At 46.4% G+C, this 21,193-nt stretch overlaps 1 protein-coding gene and 1 long non-coding RNA gene across 4 annotated transcripts in view; both read right to left on the minus strand.

The window, feature by feature from the left end:
• Positions 1–21,193, minus strand: part of LOC144502391 (uncharacterized) — a 680,705-nt gene that overhangs the window by 494,463 nt on the left and 165,049 nt on the right. The gene's annotated exons all lie outside the window — the stretch shown is intronic.
• The window catches only part of LOC144502384 (early estrogen-induced gene 1 protein-like), a 125,896-nt gene that overhangs the window by 6,545 nt on the left and 98,158 nt on the right, over positions 1–21,193 (minus strand). The window contains exons 6-9 of one of the 2 annotated variants that reach the window (XM_078226247.1): positions 17,970–18,118; positions 14,296–14,400; positions 6,924–7,113; positions 2,400–2,521 (exon numbers count right to left, since the gene is read on the minus strand). In XM_078226247.1, coding sequence (XP_078082373.1) covers positions 2,400–2,521; positions 6,924–7,113; positions 14,296–14,400; positions 17,970–18,118 — 566 coding nt within the window. Of the gene's footprint in view, positions 1–2,399; positions 2,522–6,845; positions 7,114–14,295; positions 14,401–17,969; positions 18,119–21,193 lie in introns of both variants that reach the window. The other variant, XM_078226246.1, reaches the window with a different exon arrangement.

Here is a 21,193-nt window from a genome sequence, read left to right on the forward strand (position 1 = left end):
CCCATCTTACCCATGTAATTATCTAAATGCTTTTTAAAAGACAAAATTGTACCCGCCTCTACTACTACCTCTGGCAGCTTGTTCCAGACACTTACCACCCTCTGCGTGAAAAAATTGCTCCTTTTTTGTTCCTGCACACTTTTGTAGCTCTCCCCTCTCACCTTAAACCTATGCCCTCTAATTTTAGACTCCCCTACCTTTGGGAAAAGATATTGACTATCTAGCTGATCTGTGCCCCTCATTATTTTATAGACCTCTGTAAGATCACCATTCGACTCATTGAATCTGCACCGACAACAATCCCACCCAGGCCGTATCCCCGTAACCCCATGTATTTACCCTGTTAGTCCGCCTAACACTAAGGGGCAATTTTGCGTGAGCAATCCACCTAACCTGCACATCTTTAGACTGTGGGAGGAAACCGGAGCACCCGGAGGAAACCCACGCAGACACGGGGAGAATGTACAGACTCCACACAGACAGTGACCCAAGGCTGGGAATCGAAGGCGCTGTGAGGCAGCAATGCTAACCACTGTACCAGCGTGCCGGGTTCTTTGACAGATCTATTTGATTGTTTCCAATCCCATGCCATTGTGCAACAAATATTTGGCCCTACCATGTATTTATCCAATTTCCTTTTGAAAGTTATTACAGGATCTGTTTCCAATACACTTTCAGGTAGCACATTCCAAATCATAACTCAGTGTAAAAGAATTCTCATCTTGACTCTGCTTCTTTTGCTAATTACATTAAAGTCTGCACACTCTGGTTTACAACACAAAGGTCTTTTCAGCTTTGCCAAATGGTTCAGGCCCAGACTCCAATATGATTTAAAAGCAACTGGATAAGTATTCAAAAAGGAAACAGAGAAGGAACGGGGGCGGCACGGTAGCACAGTGGTTAGCACTGCTGCCTCACAGCGCCAGGGACCCGGGTTCAATTCCCGGCCTCAGTTCACTGCGTGTGGAGTCTGCAAGGATTCCCCCCGTGTCTGTGTGGGTTTCCTCCGGGTGCTCCGGTTTCCTCCCACAGTCCAAAGATGTGTGGGTTAGGTGCATTGACCATGCTAAATTGACCCTGGTGTCAGGGGATTGGCAGGGTAAATATTTGGGTTACGGGAATAGGGCCTGGGTGGGATTGTGGTCGGCGCTGACTTGATGGGCCGAATGTCCTCCTTCTGCACTGTAGGGATTCTATGATATGATAAGATTAAACTGAAGGTATAGATGTGAAGAGCAGAGTGCCCTCTCCCTCTGCAGTAATTTCCATGATTCTTGTGTGGCCCAGCTGACATTAGGATTTGACAACATTTTTCCACAGTTGTTTCATCACAGACCACACACCATTCTGCTGTTCCCCATGAGTAACTGGGGCACGTGGTAAGCACTGAGCCACAGCCAGATTCTCTGCGGCAACATTAGTCACACTGCTAGACATCGATGGAGATTTTGCCTTTTATGAACTTAGAGAAGTCACACCAACCTCACAATACACCAGCAAAATTGAGGGCGGCACGGTAGCACAGTGGTTAGCACTGCTGCTTCACAGCTCCAGGGACCTGGGTTCGATTCCCGGCTCGGGTCACTGTCTGCGTGGAGTTTGCACATTCTCCTCGTGTCTGCGTGGGTTTCCTCCGGGTGCTCCGGTTTCCTCCCACAGTCCAAAGATGTGCGGGTTAGGCTGATTGGCCGTGCTAAAATTGCCCCTTAGTGTCCTGAGATGCGTAGGTTAGAGGGATTAGCGGGTAAATGTGTAGGGATATGGGGGTAGGGCCTGGGTGGGATTGTGGCCGGTGCAGACTCGATGGGCCGAATGGCCTCTTTCTGCACTGTAGGGTTTCTATGATTCTATGAAAATAAGCAGCAGTTTGACAAGCGGCAGCTCCCAGTTTGGGCACGTTGACCTTTAATAACCCTGCTGGCCACTAGAGAGCAGGCACTTGAATGAGATTTTTTTTATTTGTTGGTTCATGGGATGTGGGCGTCGCTGGCTGGGCCAGCATTTATTGCGCATCCCCAAGGACATTCAAGAGAATACCACATTGATTTGATTGATTGATTTGATTGCTATGGGTCTGGAGTCACAGGTAGGCCAGACCAGGTAAGGACGGCGGATTTCCTTCCCTACAGGACATCAGTGAACCAGATGGGTTTTTACGACAATCGATAATGGTTTCATGGTCATCGTTAAGACTTTTAATTCCAGATATTTTTTATTGAATTCAAATTCCACAATCCGCTGCGGTGGGATTCGAACCCGGGTCTGCAGAGAATTGCCCTGGGTCTCTGAATTACTAGCCCAGCGACAATACCATTATGCCACTGTTTCCCCCAAGAACAGATGATTGATGGTGTCCTGAGAATCACCCTCACCCCACTCCCCGAATTAGGAGGGCTTACCTTCAGCATTACTGACATCTGTGAAGTCTTGACTCTGTACGATTTTTTCCACAATGTCATCTGCATCGATCCTTGTGTCATCAACCCAAGTGGGCTGACTCTCCACCGTCTCCTTCTTCCGCCTAAGGGACGGAGAATCTGTTAGAGACGACAGAACTATGCACTTCACAATGAGAACAACAGACAGTGCACAGGGACCCTGATATCCAGAAGTTGGCAAACAGCTGATCATCCAATTCCCTTGTGGAATGTCAACTTTGACAAGCCTGCCCCAAGATGCTATTAACATCATGCTGGCAACTATAACACATTTCATCTTGTGAAGCAGCAGAGTCAATCCACTCACACCGCCTCCCCCCGCAATAACAATGCACATTTTCCATTGGAAGCCACAGCACCAGGAGCTTGAATCCTGGCTAAATTCCCTCCCCTGGGCAGAGTGTCACAAAAGACGCCCCACACAAAAGGATCAACTAAATCGGCACAGTACAGGGATAAAGACAGTTCCTCCCTGATTTATCCAGCCTAGTAGCACAGTGGTTAGCACTGCTGCCTCCCAGCGCCAGGGACCCGGGTTCGATTCCCGGCTTGGGTCACTGTCTGTGCGGAGTCTGCACGTTCTCCCCGTGTCTGCGTGGGTTTCCTCCGGGTGGTCCGATATCCTGCCACATTCCGAAAGGCGTGCTGGTTAGGGTGCTAAGTTCTCCCTCAGTGTACCCGAACAGGCGCCGGAGTGTGGCGACTGGGGGAATTTTCACAGTAACTTCATTGCAGTGTTAATGTAAGCCTACTTGTGACTAATAAATAAACTTTAACTTTACCACACTGTCCACTTGCTCAGCAGGCCATGAGGACAGCTAAAGCTGCTTCTAATGATTCTGAATCAGATAGGAATTTACTCTTTTGGCTGTGCACAGCTTTTGCGGCTCAGACACAGAACATGCCAAGGTCACAGATCAGTAAATGAACCGACGAAGTAGCTTTATCTTCACTTCTAGGTTATCAGGAGTACATTGCTGACGCACTCCAGGTTTGATATTTATTTCTAAATTTTGTGCCCACTTTTTACATAGTTAAATACCGTAAGATGAGATAAAGATTTGTGTACTTGCTACTCTATCCAGATTCTTCGGCATCAATTAGAATCATAGACTCCCCAAAGTGCAGGAGGAGGCCATTCCGTCTATCGAGCCACACCGACAATAGTCCCAACCAGGCCCTACCCCCATAACCTCACGTATTTACCCTGCTAACCCTCTGACATTAAGGGGCAATTTAGCATGGTCAATCAACCTAACATGCACATTTTTGCAGCGTGGGAGGAAACCGGAGCACCTGGAGGAAACCCACGCAGACACGGGAAGAACTTGCAAACTCCACACAGACAGTCACGCAAGCCGGGAATCGAGCCCGGGTCCCTGGCGCTGTGAGGCAGCAGTGCTAACCCACCGTGCCGGGAATCGAGCCCGGGTCCCTGGCGCTGTGAGACAGCAGTGCTGACCACCGTGCCACCATAAATCTTGGGTCTTTGAGGGGTGCTGCATATCTAACACCAATCAGTAATGGATTAGTTAAGTCTCAGGGCACAGATGACCACCCAATAGGATACAGATTGAGATTTCTCACACTCAACCCATACAGAACCATTGCTGCCAGCAGGGGGGAGTCTGACTAAAGCAAAATACTGCTGGAAATCAAAAATAAAAACAGAAAATGCTGGAAAAACTCAGCAGGTCAGGCAGCATCAATGGAGAGAGAAACAGAGTTAACACTTCAAGTCCAATATGGCCCATCTTCTGCTGGAAGAGCAATATATCAGACTTGAAATGTTGACTTGTTTCTCCCTCCACAGAGGCTGCCAAGCCTGCTGAGCTTTTCCAGTATGTTGTGTGAATTTGATGAAAGCAACCTGGGTTGGATTTGGGCTGGTGCAGGTCAGAGGGCAGATTGCCTCCTCATCCTGCATTGTCCAATTTGGGCATGAGTCAATACCAGGCTGATCCCTGGGGATGGCAGGATTGCCGTATGAGGAGAGATTGGGTCAACTGGGCCTGCATTCACTGGAATTGAGGAAGAAAGGAGGGGATCTCATCGAAACGTATAAAATTCTGACAGGACTGGACAGACTGGATGCAGGGATAATGTTTCCTCTGGCTGGTTGGCTTGGGGGGGATGGTCTAGAGTGGGTGCTGGTGGTGAAGTGGGTCAAGAACAAGGGATCACAGTCTCCGGGTACGGGGTAGATCATTTAGGATTGAGGTGAGGAACTTCTTCACTCAGAAGGTAGTGAACCTGTGGAATTCTCTACCATAGGAGGCTGTGAAGGACAAATCGCTTAAGATATACAAGGAGGAAATGGATAGATTCCTAGACTCTAAAGGCATCAAGAAATATGGGGAGAGTTCTGGAGTACGGCACTGAGATGGAGGATCAGCCATGATCATGTTGAACGGTGGAGCAAGCTTGAAGGGCCAAATGGCCTAGTCCTGCTTCTATTTTCTGTATTTATGTCTTCAGTGCCTCAAAAGCACCTTAACTTGATGATCAGATTGGACATGCCGAGACAAACAGTCCAAATTAAAACTAAAGGCACTCAATTAGGCCCATATTCTCTGGAATTTAGAAGAATGAGGGGAGATCAAATTGAGGTACACAAGATGATAAAAGGTATGGATAAAGTAGACGTGGAGCGGATGCTTCATCTTGTGGGGCATTCTGGGACAAGAGGTCATAGTCTTAGGATAAGGGATAGCAAATTTAAAACAGAGTTGAGGAGAAACTAGTTTTCTCCCAAGGGGTTGTGAATCTGTGGAATTCGCTACCCCAAAGTGCGGATGCTGGGACAGTGAGTAAATTTGAGGAGGAGTTAGGCAGATTTTTAATTGGTAATGGGTTGAAGGGTTACGGGGAGAAGGCAGGAAAATGGGGATGAGGAGCATATCAGCCATGATCGAATGGCGGAGCAGACTCGATGGGCCGAATGGTCTAATTCTGCTCCTATATAATTTCTTTGTGATTTTTATAAATGACCTGGATGAGGAAGTGGAAGGATGGGTTGGCAAGTTTGCTGATGACACAAAGGTTGGCGGTGTTGTGGATAGTGTAGAGGGATGTCAGCAGTTGCAACGAGACATAGATAAGATGCAAGACTGGGCGGAGAAGTGGCAGATGGACTTCAACCCAGATAAGTGTGTGGTGGTTCATTTTGGCAGGTCGAATAGGATGGAAGAATATAATATTAAGGGTAAGACGCTTGGCAGTGTGGAAGAACAGAGGGATCTTGGGGTCCGGGTTCATAGGACGCTCAAAGCGGCGTCGCAGGTAGAGGCTGTGGTTAAGAAGGCGTATGGAATACTGGCCTTCATCAGTAGAGGAATTGAGTTTAGAAATCGGGAGATAATGCTGCAGCTGTATAGGACCCTGGTCAGACCCCACCTGGAGTACTGTGCCCAGTTCTGGTCGCCTCATTACAGAAAGGATGTGGAAGCCATAGAACGGGTGCAGAGGAGATTTACGAGGATATTGCCGGGATTAAGTGGTATGCCTTATGGGGATAGGTTGAAAGAGCTAGGTCTATTCTACTTGGAGAGGCGAAGGATGAGAGGTGACCTGATAGAGGAGTATAAGATGTTGAGAGGTATTGATAGAGTGGATTCTCAGAGGCTTTTACCCAGGGCTGAAATGGTTGTCACGAGAGGCCACAGGTTTAGGATGCTGGGGAGTAGGTATAGAGGAGATGTTAGGGGTAAGTTTTTCACTCAGACGGTGGTGGGTGCGTGGAATCGGCTGCCGGTCGTGGTGGTGGAGGTGGATTCGATTGAGTCTTTTAAGAGACTTTTGGATAGGTTCATGGAGGTTAGTAAGATAGAGGGTTATAGATGAGCCTAGAAGGTAAGGAAATTGTTCGGCGCAACTTGTGGGCCGAAGGGCCTGTTTGTGCTGTAGCTTTTCTATGTTCTATATCAGCTACTTGTATCCTGTTAATTCAAACTGTTTTTTTGCTTGAAAAGAAGTGAGATTATGAACTGGTGCATAATTAAACTGAACAGCACAATTTCAATTTGAATAACAGATGATTCAAATAAAACAACTTTGAATTGAGAGTAGAATATCTTTAAAACCCAAGGTTTGGATTTATAAAATATCCACCCCATTTCATCTGCTAAAAAAGTTGCTCTTAAATCTTTCCAGTCAGAGGCTGCAGGGTGTGAAGATGCATATTGGCAAAGTAGAAAACCTTGATTGGGACAAAGAATGCATTATCTACAGATTTATTATTAAAACAGTTGTACTACAGACAAACACTTTGTGATTCGGAACACAGACAGATCTCAGATAGAGGACAGCGTGGAGTCTGAAAGATGTAAAGACACAGAAAATAATCACAAACTGGTAACAGTAACACCCTTCACATCAAACCGTACACATAACGTTCCGTGGTCTCACCTTCTATGGGTCCTGCTATCAGGATGTGCACTATCCAGAGATAGGGAACTACCTCTTTTAAACAGAACAGCTGTGTACCTGGATGGTCTGTCAGGCGGCAGTGCTGGCCTCGGGGGCCGGGGTGGCTTCTCCACTTTGTGTTCCTTCTCCCCTTCTGCACTCTCGACGGTTATGCTGAGACCTCCAGAGGCACTGCTGCTACTGGATGTGTTACGCCGGTGAGTTAGGTCCGAAAGGCTAGAGGACCGGGAGTGCTCAGTGCTGTAACCTGGAATTTATAAACAACATTGAATTTCAATAAATTATTTCATAGAATTGTAGAGTCCCTACAGTGCAGGTGGTGGTCATTCGGCCCATCGAGCTTGTACTGACAACAATCCCACCCAGGTCCCATCCCCATAACCCCATGTATTTACCCTGCTCTATCCCAGGCTCCACCCGGTATTTACCCTAGCTAGTCCCCTGACACTAAGGGGCAATTTAGCATGGCCAATCCACCTAACCCGCACATCTTTGGACTGAGAGAGGCAACCAGAGCACTCGGAGGAAACCCACGTAGACACGGGGAGAACATGCAAAATCCACACAGACAGTCACCGGAGGCCGGAATTGAACCTGGTTCACGGAGGCAGCAGTGCTAACCACCGTGCCGCCCCAAATGTAGATTTTCTTCTATAGATAAAAGCCATGTACCGAGTTTACCAATTTTGGGAATCATTGTCCCTTTTAGCTCAATTTTACTTGACAGCAATTGGTTAAATATTGCTATCCGATTTGGACTACTAAGAACTAAACTATCCGTGGATACGTCCAACATGACTAATCTAATTCGACCATTCAACTTAACCCCAGGCTTTCTAAAGAACAAACCACCTCATGGGGACATGGACATCTGGCACTACATTGCTCTCTCCTGTGAATCGGGCAACTCTATTCTTCTGCACTCCATCACCAATAGACCTTTATCCTGGCACTAATTTTACTTCACCAGCATGTTTTTCACATGAGATTACAGTGTACGTTTAAAAAAAATAGCAGGGAGTGAGCAGAATCTGGCATCTAGTCTGTCCATGACATCACCCCAAAGCACAAACAAAGTGTAGCTGGAATATTCATACCAGATGTGTAATGTCTCATTACCCATCATTACCGATGAAATAATGGTCAATAAGAGCTTTCTTTTCTAAAATAAAGACTCAAATGTTTCATTATTCTAGCAATGTCTATTATGCTTCTTCCCAGTCTCATGACAACATATCCAGCCATGTAACCGTTTCCTGTTTCTCCTGAGCATGCATTCTTATTCTCTCCTGTGTGCCTTTTTCCTTCCGTTACCCCTTGCTCTTTTCCCATTTAAATCCTGATTATTTTCCCGGCTCTGACATAGAGTTGCACCAGAAAGTTGAACCCGTCTGTTCCCTGCAAATATGTTGACTAACTTGCTGAGCGTTCCTAACGTTCTGTTTTTGCTTCACTCTTTAATGCAGGACTCAGCTCAAGGCCCTACCCAAGAGATTATCAGTAAAATTATGGAATCGGAGGTAACCTTGCAATATGGCCCTGTTAACCGGAGGGCAGGCATAAAGGATTAGTTCTTGAGTCGTCAGGATATAAAAAGCAGGAATCTCTTCTGGGGTCTCAGCTTCTCACCACAAATACGAATGACTTGGACGGAGGAAAAGGAAGTTACATATCCACTTTCGCAGACAACACTAAGTTAAGAGGCACATAACGTTGTGTGGATAGGAACTGGAAGTTACAAAGGCGCAGACAGGGTGAGAGAATGGACAAATCTGTGGCTGAGGGAATTCAATGTTAAGAAGTGTGAGATATTGACTTTGGATCGGAATGTTTTCTTAATGCTGAGACCAGGAGCTGTGGATAAGCAAAAGAAATTCTGTAGACAAATTTTGGAATTCAAAAAAAGTGAGAATGCTTTTCTGAACTCGGGGCCATTCCAATCTGGAGTGGTGTGTCTAGTTTTGAGTAGAGAAACTCAGACACGGTATAATTGCCTCAAAAACCAGGTACAGTGAGGAGTGACCAGAATGAGACAAAAAAAAAAGCAAGATATTGAGGGTGCTGTGAATCTGAAAACAAACAGAAAAATGCTGAGTAAATTCAGCAGGTCAGGCAGCATCCATGGAGAGAAATCGAGAATGTTCCAGTCAATGACCCTTCACCCCGAATTGGAAAAGTTAGAGATATAATACTTTTAAGCAAGTACTCTGGAATGGGACAGAGTGCAGGAAACAAAAGGGAAGGTCTGTGATCTGAGGTCCATGCAGGACTGATCATAGAATCAACAGTGCAGGAGGCAGCCATTTGGCCCATCGAGCCTGCACTGACAACAATCCCACCCAGGTCCTGTCCTATCCCCTGTAACCCCACCTATTTACCCTCTTAATCACCTTGACATTAAGGGGCAATTTAGCATGGCCAATCAACCTAACCTGCACATCTTTGGACTGTGGGAGGAAACCCACGCAGACACGGGGAGAACGTGCAAACTCCACACAGACAGTCACCCGAGGCCAGAATTAAACCCAGGTCCCTGGAGCTAAGAGGCAGCAGTGCTAACCACTGTGCCGCCCCATCAAAGGCTCAAATGTTAATTAATTATGAAGACAGATTGCATAAGCTTTCCCCATTGCATAAGCTTTCCCCATTATGAAGGCAGATTGCATAAACTTTCCCCATTTAGCATCAACTTAGCCTGTAAATCCTTGTGTGTGGAAGGTTGAAGGCGACCCAACAGAGGCAATAATATGATGGAGATTCAATAGATAGACAGAAATATTCTCTTCTAATGGGGGACTTCAGAGCATGAGAGCAAATAATGTCAGCACCATCCATATCCATGATAATGTCAGCACCATCCATATCCATGATAATGTCAGCACCATCCATATCCATGATAATGTCAGCACCATCCATATCCATGATAATGTCAGCACCATCCATATCCATGATAATGTCAGCACCATCCATATCCATGATAATGTCAGCAATATTGAGATCCATTGATGTGGACTGGCAGGCCCTCAACCCATTGCACAGTAATGCACTGTAGCAGAATAAGCGTATTGTACAGGCATCAGGGCTACGGGGTTAACCTGGTGCCAAACTTAGTATTGATCAGCATGTAGAGGATTTGTTAAATATAGAAGTCCCTTTAAATCCACCTGGTTTTCTGCATTCACATCGCTGCACTGACAGCGATGGTAAAACCCAACCTGCGACAGATTTAGATTCTGAGGGGGTCTTAAACTGTTCTCAATCCACTGCACTCCTCCTAGCGAGAGGACGCAGATTAAAAAAGATTAGCGGGAGAAGGTTATGTGCTTCACGGCCTTAATCCTAAACGGCTTTCGTTCCTCATCTATTGGAAATTCCCTCAGCCCAAACTACCGCTGTCCCTTGAGCTTTGCTTCAATACGGTTAAAGGTTGTGCTGCTTCTATGGAGTAGATTAGAGATCCCAGAGCCAACAGCTAAATAACGTACATTATATTCCCCCCATAAACCTGAATTAATTGCTGACTGATTAAGCTTACAAGACTAAAATCAGGGATGAAAATAATCACTTTGGGATTGAAATGACCAATTTCCCTTTAATTAAATCAAAGTACTGCATGTCAGTATGCAGGTTGAGGGGCGACCTGAAAGAAGTCTACAAGATTATGAGGGGCATGGACCGAGTGGATAGTCAGAAGCTTTTTCCCAGGGTGGAAGAGTCAATTACTAGGGGGCACAGGTTTAAGGTGCAAGGGGCAAAGGTTGAAGGAGATGTATGAGGCAAGTTTTTTTTTTTTACACAGAGGGTGGTGGGTGCCTGGAACTTGTTGCCGGGGGAGGTAGTGGAAGCGGACTTCCACTACCTCCCCCGGCAATGATAGTGACTTTTAAGGGGCGTCTTGACAAACACATGAATAGGATGGGAATGGAGAGATATGGTCCCCAGAAGGGTCGGGGGTTTTAGTTCAATCGGACAGCATGGTCGGTGCAGGCTTGGAGGGCCGAAGGGCCTGTTCCTGTGCTGTAATTTTCTTTGTTCTTATCATAGAATCGCTACAGTGCAGGAGGCCATTCAGCCCATCGAGTCTGCACCAACCACAATCCCACCCAGGCCCTATTCCTGTAGCCCCACATATTTACCCTGCTAATCCCCTGACACTAAGGGTCAATTTAGCATGGCCAATCAACCTAATCTGCACATCTGTGGAATGAGGGGGGAAACCGGAGCACCCGGAGGAAACCCTCGCAGACATGGGGAGAATGTGCAAACTCCACACAGACAGTGACCCAAGCCGGGAATCGAACCGGGTCCCTGGTGCCATGAGGCAGCAATGCTAACCACTGTGCCACCGTGCCACCCTACTGGATGCTGGAAATCTGAAATGAAAATAATCAAAATGCTGGAAATATACAACAGGTCTGGAAACATCAGGGAAGAGGAAAAAAATGGTTAGTGTTGCCAGCTGATTACGATCCTTCTTCAGAATGGCTAAATGTCAACTCTGTTGTTCTCTTTCCACAGATGCTGCCAAACTGGAGTATTTCCAGCACTGTGTTTAGTTAAAGTCAAAGTTTATTTATTAGTCACAAACAGGCTTACATTAACACTGCAATGAAGTTACTGTGAAAACCCCGCATTCCTTTCAATCTGCACAGGTTGATTTTTCTATGTGAGTGGCTTTACATTTTTCACATGTGTGGGGTTTAGTGGGAACAATGAACGCGATTGATGCAAATAGTTGAATATTTAGGTGGTACAAAGAGAACAAAGAACAGTACAGCACAGGAAACAGGCCCTTCGGCCCTCCAAGCCTGCGCCACTCCTTGGTCCAACTAGACCAATCGTTTGTATCCCTCCATTCCCAGGCTGCTCATGTGACTATCCAGGTAATGGGGAGGCAATGGCCTAGTGGTATTATCGCTAGACTATTAATCCAGAAACTCAGCTAATGTTCTGGGGACCCGGGTTCGAATCCCACCACGGCAGATGGTGGCACTCGAATTCAATAAAAAATATCTAGAATTAAGAATCTACTGATGACCATGGAACCATTGCCGATTGTCGGAAAAATCCATCTGGTTCACTAATGTCCTTTAGGGAAGGAAATCTGCCGTCCTTACCTGGTCTGGCCTACTCCAGAGCCACAGCAATGCGGTTGATTCTCAACTGCCCTCCAAAGGCAACTAGGGATGGGCAATAAATGCTGGTCAACCAGCGACGCCCACGTCCCACGAATGAATGAAAAAAGTTCTACTGGGCATTGGATGAAACAGCAGTTTAACATGTTGCCCCTTTTAACACTGACACCCAATCTTGAATCCAACCCAGAGCACAGCAAGGAAGGTCTCTCATCTCTCTGCTGGCTTTAAGGGTCAAATGGGCATGCATGGTGGCCAGGCTCATCTCAAAATCCTAATGGTGCATAGCGTAAAATCTGTTATTAACTGGAAATCTCAAACAGAGACACCCAGCGAACAACCGCTGTGGGAAATGGGGAGAACAAAGTAACAGTGCTGCAGAGAGTGGTTGGAATTTGCTGTTATGCAGAATGAAAGGAGCTTGGCTCTGCAGTCGATTAGGTTGTAAATACCTGACGGTGACAGAGAACTGAAACAAGAAAGTGCTCCATTCCTCGCGGCTGACCTTGCCGAGTGCAAAAAAAAAAGAAAAATTCTGTTTCAAGAAACATATACAATAGACACAAATGCTGGTAATCCAGGTTATCAGATAGCACTGGGAAGGTTAGACAGGTATCTTGAAAATAAATTTAACAACTGAATTGCACCTCCACCCCCAAAATAGGGTCAGATTACATTGATGAGAAAAGCATAAAACTATTGCAGGAAAGACTGCTGCAACAGGGAAAACCATTAGGAATTTTCAAATCCTGTCAGTTCTTTTAGAATCATAGAATCCCTACAGTGCAGAAGGAGCCCATTCAGCCCATCGAGTCTGCACCGACCACAATCCCACCCAGGCCCCATTCCCGTAACCCCACATATATACCCTGTTAATCCCCTGATACCAAGGGGCAATTTATCGTGGCCAATCAACTAACCCGCACATCTTTGGAGTGTGGGAGGAAACCGGAGCACCCGGAAGAAACCCACGCAGACACGGGGAGAATGTGCAAACTCCACACAGACAGTGACCCAAGGGCGGAGTTGAACCCAGGTCCCCGTGCCACCCCTTTTCATTTGCTTCACCAAAGACTGGATGGACTGTAGTAATTTCTTGTGTCTTGGTGGCACGGTGGTTAGCACCGCTGCTTCACAGCGCCAGGGGCCTGGATTCCATTTTCAGCTTGGGTGACTGTCTGTGCAGAGTCTGCATGTTCTTCCCGTGTCTGCGTGGGTTTCCTCCGGGTGCTCCAGTTTCATCCCACAGTCTGAAAGATGTGCTGGTTAGGTACATTGGCCGTGCTAAATTCTCCCTCAGTGCACCTGAAAGGGCGCCAGAGTGTGGCGAATGGGGGATTATCACAGAAATTTCATTGCAGTGTCAACGTAAGCCTACATGTGACACTAATAAATAAACTGCTGCAGTTGCTAAGGTTTTTAATTCCAACCTCCTACCCACACTTAGTTAGGTTCTTTCATTACAGGAGCAGCACGTCACTTTAAGTGAAGGACACTGTCACCATTCATCAAACTCATCTTCACCGTACAATTACAGGATTAAAACGTGACTCAGAAGCTGCGATTCCCAATGGATAAATCATTGCAAGGGCAACCAATGCCTTCGTGCTGCATTACAGGGAGAGCTGAATTCATCTCATTGTCTCATTCTGTACACAAAGCAACAACTAAAACACTTTGATTAAAGGGTATGTGTGTGTAAAGAACAGAGTTGAAGAGTACGCCCCCATTATTATTTCTCCTAAAATTCCAACAGCAAACATTCAGCTTCTAGTCACGCACAGATTTGTTTAAAAACTAACCTCCCCCCGACCTCCCCGCCCCGCCCCGCCACCCCCCTCTCCCGTGTTACTTTAATTGGACTCTGAATCCTGGCCTGGTATCCTTACGTCACCTTGTTCTGTCAACTTTGCTACACTATTCATTTTCACTGCCCTAAGTAACAGCACATTTTATTTCCCCCCCTCTTGTTGAGAAAATTCACTACTCCACTGAGCCCCAACCTCAGAAATTTTTCATCTGGGCTGCACTGAACAGCAAGGCTGGAAGAAAATCAGCCCAACAATACTGAAAGCTCATTGTCCTGTCATCAAATCCAGCATCACATTCCCCAGTACTCGATAGTTTAGACTCTTGGGAATGCTCAACTCCCCACCCTACAATAAACATTCCCCCCCCGCCATCCGTCCCCCCATCTCCAACCCCCCCCCACCCCCCCCCCCCCCCAACCCCACCCCGCCATCCCCCCAGGAGGAGACGACAGAAACACAGGAAGAACCACAGGAAATATTTACCTGACACTTTAGAATGCTGACTGGCATAGCTGGAATTTCGAGAATGACCAGTTTGAAACACTTCATCTGGGCTGGACGGGGTCTGTTCTGCATCTTCAGTCAGGCCTAGCAGGAACAGGACAAAGACAGGTGGTACTGCGACAAGCTCCACTTTCCTTACAAAATCAGTAAGAAGTCTCACAGCACCAGGTTAAAGTCCAACAGGTTCATCTGGAATCATGAGCCTTCGGAGCGCTGCTCCTTCATCAGGCTTACAAAATCAATTTCAGATACTCAGGACAACGGTAAACTGTAACACAGCGGTGCAAGATTGGGGAGGCAGGGTGGAGGAACTAAGTGTCCCACTATGCAACTTGCAGACACCCATCTCTGCTCAGTTACTGAAGGACAAATACTGGCTGGGACTGTGCTGAGTGTTCCACCTTCAAGAGGTATTTTCGTTGTGGTATTACAATGGAAAGAGATGGGAGGGGAGTGGGGGGGAAACTATTTAAACTTTACATTTAAACAAAAACCATCGCAGTGGGAAGGAGAATCCCTTGTACTGTCCAATGCACTTACAGATGGCACACAACGAATAAAATTCTAAGCTTAAAATATAAAAGGTAATTGAAAATAGTCTGTGCATTGGTAACTTGGCATTTAAGTTAATATATACGTTCCAGTAAATTTGTCATGGAACGGCTGATGGCAAATTGGATGATTTAAAGTAATTGGCAAAAGAGCCAGAGGTGGGATGAGGAGAAATGTCTTTATACAACAAGTTATGATGATCTGGAATGCACTGCCTGACAGGATAACAGGACCTGACTGAACTAGCAATTTTCAAAAGGGAACGTGATAAATACTTGGAGGTAAGAAAATTGCAGGAGCAACGGAGTGGAGTTAATTGAATATTTCTTTCAAAGAGGCAACAATGGCTGAATAGCCTCGTGCTCTGAGAGTTTTGACGATCTATTGTTTACAACGACAGTGAGTTCCATACAATGTAATAGTTACCATGCTGCTAATGTGCAGTTATATATACACTAGCCTGCCTTTCAGAGGCCACAAACCTCAAGTACTGCAAACGTATGGGGCAGCATGACGGCAAGCACTGCTGCCTCACAGCGCCAGGGACCCGGATTCGATTCCCGGCGTGGGTCACTCCCTGTGCAGAGTCTGCACATTCACCCCATGTCTGTGTGGGTTTCCACACTCCAAAAGACGTGCTGGTTAGGGTGCATTGGCCGTGCTAAATTCTCCCTCAGTGTAACCTGAACAGGCGCCGGAGTGTGGCAACTAGGGGATTTTCACAGTAACTTCATTGCAGTGTTAATGTAAGCCTAGTTGTGATACTAATGAATAAACTAAACTAAACTAAAACTAAAAAACTATTTGCCTCCTAATATAAATCCAAGCTGGCGCCGAAACGTGGTGACTTGTAGCAAGCTGCGTCCAGCGTACCTTCTAACTCTACCTTTTACTCTCATTCTCTGCTTCTAAAACTTTATTCAAACTCTTTTAAAAACACTATATTCTGCACTCTCTCCTTTCCTTCATAGTGTGCAAAAAATAATACTTTTCACTGCGTACTAATACATATGACAATAATAAATCAAATTACATGCTGCCAATGAGTAATATCTTCTCATTTTAATTGTAAGGCTGACATGACTAACTGACTCTAAAGCTAACTGAGGAACCCAAGTACTTGGGCCTAAAGTGGTGTGTGGCAGATGACCTTCCTATAACACAAGATCTGCAGGGTTTGTGTTATGTGGCGCTTTTAACGTAACAAAATGTCCCAAGGTGTTTCACATCAATAAATCAGCAGTTGGTCTTTACATGTCAATAGAAAATTGAATCTTTTTAACAACATCTGATCGTTCCTTAAGGCAGGAGAAAGGCTAATTGATATTCCCGCTGACTGGACAATTGGAAGCCATTAGGAACACTAAGGAGATGCCATAAAGAGGTTGACACACTGTTTAAAAACATGATCGCTTAAGCTGAAGCTCTGATTGATAGGGCCAGGAAGCTGAGCAGAGTGAGCGAGATGAACCCAATAAACGGCAGCTCAGTGGGCAGGACCTGCTCTCACTACAAAGGACAGTCGTAAAGTCAGCCGAAAGAATTTCAATTCTACTTGCACAGAAGGCAAGGCTTGCCTCGGACCCACATCCGAGGTGCTATTTAAAATAAAAGGAACCCTCATCTCTAAGGATTTCTAGTGTAGAGGGCGGCATGTCGAAAGGAGCAGCAAACTAAATCAAGGCTATCTGGTAATGGATGACAACATTTCAGATATTCCCCAAATGGAGAGTGAGCGAGAAACAACACTGTCTGCCCTGGTTCAGCAAATCAGATTTATGGGTCTGCTGCATGAGATCATCTTTAACCTTTACAGTGAACGTAATGAGTATGAGTAAGGCTGACTTTACATTTGTGCCAGACAGATGGAAAAGGCTATATTAGCAGTTTCATTAACAATGCCCCAAGGCACTTCACAGGAGTATTACAGAACAAGTGCGACACCGAGCCACAAACAGAGATTTGGTCAAAGATGTAGTTTCAAAGGAGTACCCTTAAAGGAGGTGGAGAGACAGAGAAGTCATGATGTGGAGATGCCGGCATTGGACTGGGGTGAACACAGTAAGAAGTCTCACAACACCAGGTTAAAGTCCAACAGGTTTATTTGGTAGCAAATACCATAAGCTTTCAGAGCGCTGCTCCTTCGTCAGATGGAGTGGAAATGTGCTCTCCATCTCCACTCCATCTGACGAAGGGGCAGCGCTCCGAAAGCTTATGGTATTTGCTACCAAATAAACCTGTTGGACTTTAACCTGGTGTTGTGAGACTTCTTACTGTGAGACAGAGAAGAGCAGAGAAGTGTAAAGAGGGAATTTCAGAGCTTAGGTTTTGGGCAGCTGAAGGCACGGTGGCACAGTGGTTAGCACTGCTGCCTCACAGCGCCAGGGACCTGGATTCGATTCCCGGCTTGGGTCACTGTTTGTGCGGAGTCTGCACCTTCTCCCAGTGTCTGCGTGGGTTTCCTCCGGGTGCTCCGGTTTCCTCCCACAGTCCAAAGATGTGCGGGTTAGGTAGATTGGCTGTGCTGAATTGTCCCTTAGTGTCAGGGGGACTAGCTAGGGTAAATGCATGGGGTTATGGAGATAGGGCCTGGGTGGGATTGTGGTCGGTGCAGACTCGATGGGCCGAATGTCCTCCTTCTGCACAGTAGGGTTTCTATGACCAATTTAAAAAAATTGATGATGGACAGGAGATCAGAATGAGGGCAGATTAGGGTTGGATGTGATTACCGAGATAGGGAGGGGCAAAGCCACGGGAGGGGGTGGGGAGCACTTGGAAAACAGGGATGAGGATGTTAAAATCAGGACTTTGCTCAACTGGGGGCCAATTTAGGGCAGAAAGCACAGGGAAGATGGGAAAATGGGAAGATGGGAAAATGGGACTTGGTGCGAGTTAAGACTCTGGCAGAGTTTTGAATGACCTCATGTTTATGGGAGGTACAATGTGGGAGATCAGCTGGGAGTGCGTTGGATTAGAAGGTAATGAAGGTTAGAAAGTAAATTTAGTGAAAACACATCATTTATTTTGTGTTAAGAAGCGGCTACTACACAGGCCATATATACAAAGAAACATCTCTTTCATACAACTGGAATATCTTCTACCTGAACTGAGTGGAGGCCGGGGTTTTGGCTGCCTCATCGAATGCAAGCCACCGGAGGCAGCATTTTCTGTGGTCCCATCTCCCTTACAGTCCAGCTGCAAGGAGCTATCTTGGCCTGGGATTGCGATAGACTTGGCAGTACACGCAGGTCTGTGGAAATCAACACAAGGAAGGAGCTGCAATGTTTTCGAAACTCCGCACGTTAGGCTGGAATATTTTGACAGGCAACACAAGGTTTACAGCTGGCCAAATGGCATGGTGTCCAAGTTAATCTCGGAAACCTCAAGTTTCAATTCAGTTCCGATAACATCGGGGTTGGGCAAGACAATGGGCTGCAGATTAATACAACGTTATCTCTTCATCTGAAACCTGATTCAAATCCTAAAAGGGTCTATAACATTACTGTCTCTCTGCTGAGCTACAACATCACCAAAGGAAATTTCCAATTGCTCAGCTGAGCGAAAGCGAGAGGTGAGCCAGGCATCCGAGAGTTGTTGGCAGCGCAGAACAATGACGAGTGCTGTCCACATCATGGTCGCTGTAAGCGAGCTTGTTTCATGAATATTGTGAAAAGTTTCCACAACAAGATAAAAATGCTATAACCAAACGCAAATATTTATTTCAAACAAACAGAGAATGTTGGAAGAACTCCGCAGGTCTGGCTGTAGGGAGAGAGATACTATACTCAGCTGAAAACTCTTCCAGCCACAGTACAGGATCTACCAGACTTTCCCCCTCAGTTCTGACGATGAGTCAAACGCACTGGGAATGTTGGCTCTGTTTCTCTCCCCAGAGATGCTGCCAAACCTGCTGAGTTTCCAGCATTCTGCTTGTTTTCAGATTCCAGCATCTCCAGTATTCTGTTTATTTAAGCAAACATTTATTTTACTACTTATTCCAGATTTGATGCCTGGCCTGGTCTGAGTTAGCTGCCGGTCTCAGATTAGGCAGTGAGGTGGCATAAACACTGAACTCAATGTCCTTGGCCAGAAGTAGTTTGGAGGCAGTCTGGAGGCAGTCAGGTCGACTGCCATTCAATAATGTAGAATCATAGAATCCTCACAGTGCAGAAGAAGGCCATTCAGCCCATCGAGTGTGCACCGACCATAATCCCAACCACGCACTATTCCCGTAATGCCACATATTTACCCTGCTAGTTCCCCTGACACTAGGGTCAATTTAGCATGGCCAATCAACCTAACCCGCACATCTTTGGACTGTGGGAGGAAACCAGAGCACCCGGAGGAAACCCACGCAGACATGGGGAGAATGTGCAAACTCCACACAGTGACCCGAGGCTGGAATCGAACCTGGGCCCCTGGCGCTGTGAGGCAGCAGTGCTAACCACTGTGCCACCGTGCTGCCCAGGGTGTAGTCACAACAAACATCCAGAAGGGTACACAGCCCACTGACATGTCTGCCTCACACAGAATGGCCACTTAAGAGGGACACCAAATGGCTATTGGCACTTGTGGAACTGGCACCTAGTTTGACACACAACTGTGGGAAAGTGGGAGGAGAACAAATTCCCATAATAAGCTCACAGATAAAGAAAAGTTCACACCTTAAACCACCCACAAAATTCAGACCAACATTCTGTTTTTGATATTCATTCGTGGGACATGGGCGTCGCTGGCTGGGCCAGCATTTATTGCCCATTCCTAGTTGCCCCTTGAGAAGGTGGTGGTGAGCTGCCTTCTTGAATCGCTGCAGTCCATGTGCTGTGGGTTGACCCACAAAGCCGTTAGGGAGGGAATTCCAGGATTTTGACCAGCGACTGCGAAGGAACGGCGATATATTTTCAAGTCAGGATGGTGAGTGGCTTGGAGGGGAACTTGCAGGTGGTGGTGTTCCCATGTATCTGCTGCCCTTGTCCTTCTAGATGGACGTGGTCATGGGTTTGGAAGGTGCTGTCTAAGGATCTTTGGTGAATTGCTGCAGTACATCTTGTAGATGGTACACACTGCTGCTACTGAGCATCGGTGGTGGAGGGATTAAACGTTTGTGGATGGGGTGCCAATCAAGCGGGGCTGCTTTGTCCTGGATGGTGTCGAGCTTCACGTGTGTTGTTGGAGCCGCACCCATCCAGGCAAGTGGGGAGTATTCCATCACACTCGTGGTTTGTACCTTGTAGCTGGCTTTGGGGAGTCAAGAGGCGAGTTACTCGCCACATCTTTACATCATCACTGTGAATACAGGCATTCAGAAAGATACATGCAGTTAAGGAAATAACAGTGCCAGTCGCGCTCTGAAATCGCGTACAATAATACTCCAAGCGGGTAGGGGAAAGAATTCAATCACAGTTCTAATCTGTGTCACCCCAAGTCTGGGAACGTTCCATGCTCTCTCTAGATGCCAAGCAGTCAGTAAGCATTGTACTTCTGGCAGCTACTCATCTTCAATAAATGTTAAAATAAATCCTTTATAGGCCATGGACAGACTCAAGTTCACTTCCTTATTTGGACATTTGTGACAGCAGACCTCGAATAAATTAACGAGTGAAGGACACAAATACAAAACAAATGTACACTCTACCAAAAGGAGCCTGCGCTTCTACTTCCAAAATTCTTTGTTCTAAAATTCAAACTTTTTGTCCTCAATTTAATCATTAATGGCGGGAAAGACTCTGGAATTATTTTTTCTTAGTAGCTGGGCCCTGAAATGGGAAGGCAGCACGGTGGCACAGTGGTTTGCACCGCTGCCTCACAGCACCAAGGGCCCGGGTTCGATTCCTGGCTTGGGTCACTGTCTGTGTGGAGTTTGCATGTTCTCCCCATATCTGCATGGGTTTCCTCCGGGTGCTCCAGTTTCCTCCCACAGTCCAAAGATGTGCGGGTCAGGTTGATTGGCCATGCTAAATTGCCCTTTGTCAGGGTGACTAGCTAGGGTAAATGAGTGGGGTTGTGGGGATGGGACCAGGGTGGGTTTGTAGTCTCGAATGGCCTCCTTCTGCACTGTAGGATTCTCTTCTATGTTACTGAAATGCAGGTTTCCTGCCTAACGATGAACCAAATAGCTTTGTGTTATTCATTCATGGGATGTGGGGGTCCTTGATAAGGCAGCATTTATTGTCCATCCCTTAACACAACCAGATGAATTCCTGGACAATTTCAAAAGACAGGGGAGTCAACCTCACTACTGTGGACCTGGAATCACATGTAGACCAGACCAGGTTAAGGACAGCAGACTTCCTTCCCTAAAAATGAACACTAGTGAACCAGTTGG

Source organism: Mustelus asterias, chromosome 13 (assembly GCF_964213995.1).
Source record: "Mustelus asterias chromosome 13, sMusAst1.hap1.1, whole genome shotgun sequence".
NCBI lineage: Eukaryota > Metazoa > Chordata > Chondrichthyes > Carcharhiniformes > Triakidae > Mustelus > Mustelus asterias.